General features: G+C 32.8%; 1 protein-coding gene across 1 annotated transcript; it reads left to right on the forward strand.

Annotated features, from left to right (window-relative positions):
- Positions 1-256: 256 nt before the first annotated feature.
- LOC131874400 (uncharacterized) lies at positions 257-1,330 on the forward strand. The gene is made up of 2 exons (XM_059217754.1): positions 257-454; positions 533-1,330. Exons 1-2 carry the CDS (start codon positions 257-259, stop codon positions 1,328-1,330), a joined length of 996 nt encoding a protein of 331 aa, XP_059073737.1.
- Positions 1,331-2,387: the final 1,057 nt, after the last annotated feature.

Genomic DNA, 2,387 nt, shown 5'->3' on the forward strand with positions numbered 1-2,387 from the left:
GTTTTCAATTTTTTTTTGTGGCCATCTTAGTATTTGTTCTTTTGAGTTTAATGATTTAGTGTACTCTGATTCACCCCCTCCCCCTCTCAAAGTACTTGTTACTTCCAACAATTGGTATCAGAGCATACGGTCCTCATAGGTTTGTCCTAGGATTGATCCTGGTTATTTGGAAGTTATCATGTCACAAGCTGAAGGTGCCTCGCTCACTAGAGCTCCTTTATTTGATGGCACAGATTACATTTTTTGGCAAGTTAGAATGGAAGCATTTATTCATTCTCTGGATGTCAGAATGTGGGAAGTTGTTTCTAACAAGTATGATGTACCATCTATTGTACCTACTGATGCAGATGAAATGATGAAATATGAACTGGATAAGAGAGCTCGCTTTGCAATTCTTTGTGGGTTATCAAAAGAAGTATTTGTTAAAGTAATGTACTTCAAATCAGCCAATGAGGTATGGAAAAATCTTGAATCCATTTATCAAGGTAATGAAAAGGTTAAAGAATCAAAATTGATTACGTTAAAAACTCAGTTTGATGATTTGAAAATGAATAATGATGAGACAGTGGCAAGTTATTTTCTTCGTATTGATGAAGTTGTAAATGCTCGAAAAGGTCTTGGTGAAGAAATTGATGAACATGATGTGGTTGCAAAAGTAATTAGAACATTATTACCAAAATTTGAAACTAAAATATCTGCTCTTGAAGAGAAGAAAAATTTCTCTAAAATGACTGTGCATCAGCTTCAAAGTACTCTTACTGCTTATGAGATGAGAATTGGTAATGCCCCTTCTACGTCTAAGGAAACAGCTTTTAAAATTGAGAAACAGGAAGAGAGTGAGTCTGAATTATCTGATGTTTTGGAAACTTTATTGGTTAGGAAACTTAGGAAGAAGTTTCAAGGAAAGTTTAAATGTTTTGGCTGTGGTAAAACCGGTCACTTTGCAGCAAAATGTTCGTATTTAGATCTAAGTAAAGATGAAGATAAATCTGAAAAATCATTTAAAAAACCTTGGAATCCTAATAAAAGGTTGAACAATTTTAAAAAGAAGAGTCTTATGTCAAAAGAAGAGACTGAAGACGAATCTGATGAGTCAAATGTTGATGGTTGTGAAACACTATTCATGACCAAAGTTGAATTTGAAAACCCAGTTGCAGTAAAATCTGAATCAGATTCTGAAGTTGAAATAGAAGATGTAAATCTCGAAGAACAACTTCTTTGTGCTCTTCAAGAAGTAAAAAGATTTAAGAAACTTGTAATTTATTATGAAGATTCCAATCAGATCTTACAACTTGATATAGTAAATGCAAACAAGGTTATTGAAACTTAGAGAAGTCTTATTGAAAGAAAAGAACAAAAAATTAGTACTCTACAAAAACAAGTATACACTCTTGAAAAACAACAACATTCTACTGAAAAAGGAGAAATGCCACATCAGAATTCTGTAATAGCAAACAAAAATCAGTTTCCAAATAACAGATTTTTCCATGGCTATTGTCGTTTTTGTAATCTGTTTGGGCATAAAGTAAATACTTGCAGATTTGCTAGAGCTTCTATTTTTGGTCATAAACAGTCTTTTGGTTTTGTCAGAGACATAAGATGTTTTACATGTTATCAATATGGTCACACTTCTAAGTACTGTAAAAAGTTACAAAAACCTGCAAAAATGTGGAGACCAAAACTTGAACAATCTATGCTTGTTCAAACAGCTCTAATATCTACCAATTCTTCTATTTCGGTTTTGGATAGCGGATGTTCTCATCATATGACAGGAGACAAAAACAAGTTTTCAGCCTTAGAAAATCATCCAGGAGGTTTTGTTAAATTTGGTGATAATACAGGTCTATACATTACTGGAATGGGAACAGTCATGATAAACAAAGACAATCCTATAAATGATGTCTATTATGTTGAAGGATTAAAGTATAACTTGCTAAGCATTAGTTAGATTTGTGATAGTGGACGTCAAGTTGTTTTTAATTCTTACGGATGTGTGATTAAAGAAAAGTTAGGGAAAATAATTGCAAATGGTTTCAGAACACATGGTAATTTGTATCATTTGTCAGACTCCAAATATCAAGAACAAAGTGCAGGCATGTGTCTTATGAGTTATATAGATGAAAATTGGTTATGGAATAGGAGATTTGGTCATGTTAATTTTGATAATATGGTCAGAATCAGCAAAAATAAAAATGTTCGAGGTCTACCTCTGATCAGTAGGCCTACAAACTCTATTTGCAGTGAATGTGTAAAAGGCAAACAAACTAAGTCATCTTTCAAATCTAAGGAGTTTCTATCCTCAAGGCCACTAGAATTAGTTCACACAGATTTGTGTGGTCCTACGAAAATAGTCACTGAATGGTGAAAAATATTTTATGTTGTTCATA

Source organism: Cryptomeria japonica, chromosome 3 (assembly GCF_030272615.1).
Source record: "Cryptomeria japonica chromosome 3, Sugi_1.0, whole genome shotgun sequence".
NCBI classification, from domain to species: Eukaryota; Viridiplantae; Streptophyta; class Pinopsida; order Cupressales; family Cupressaceae; genus Cryptomeria; species Cryptomeria japonica.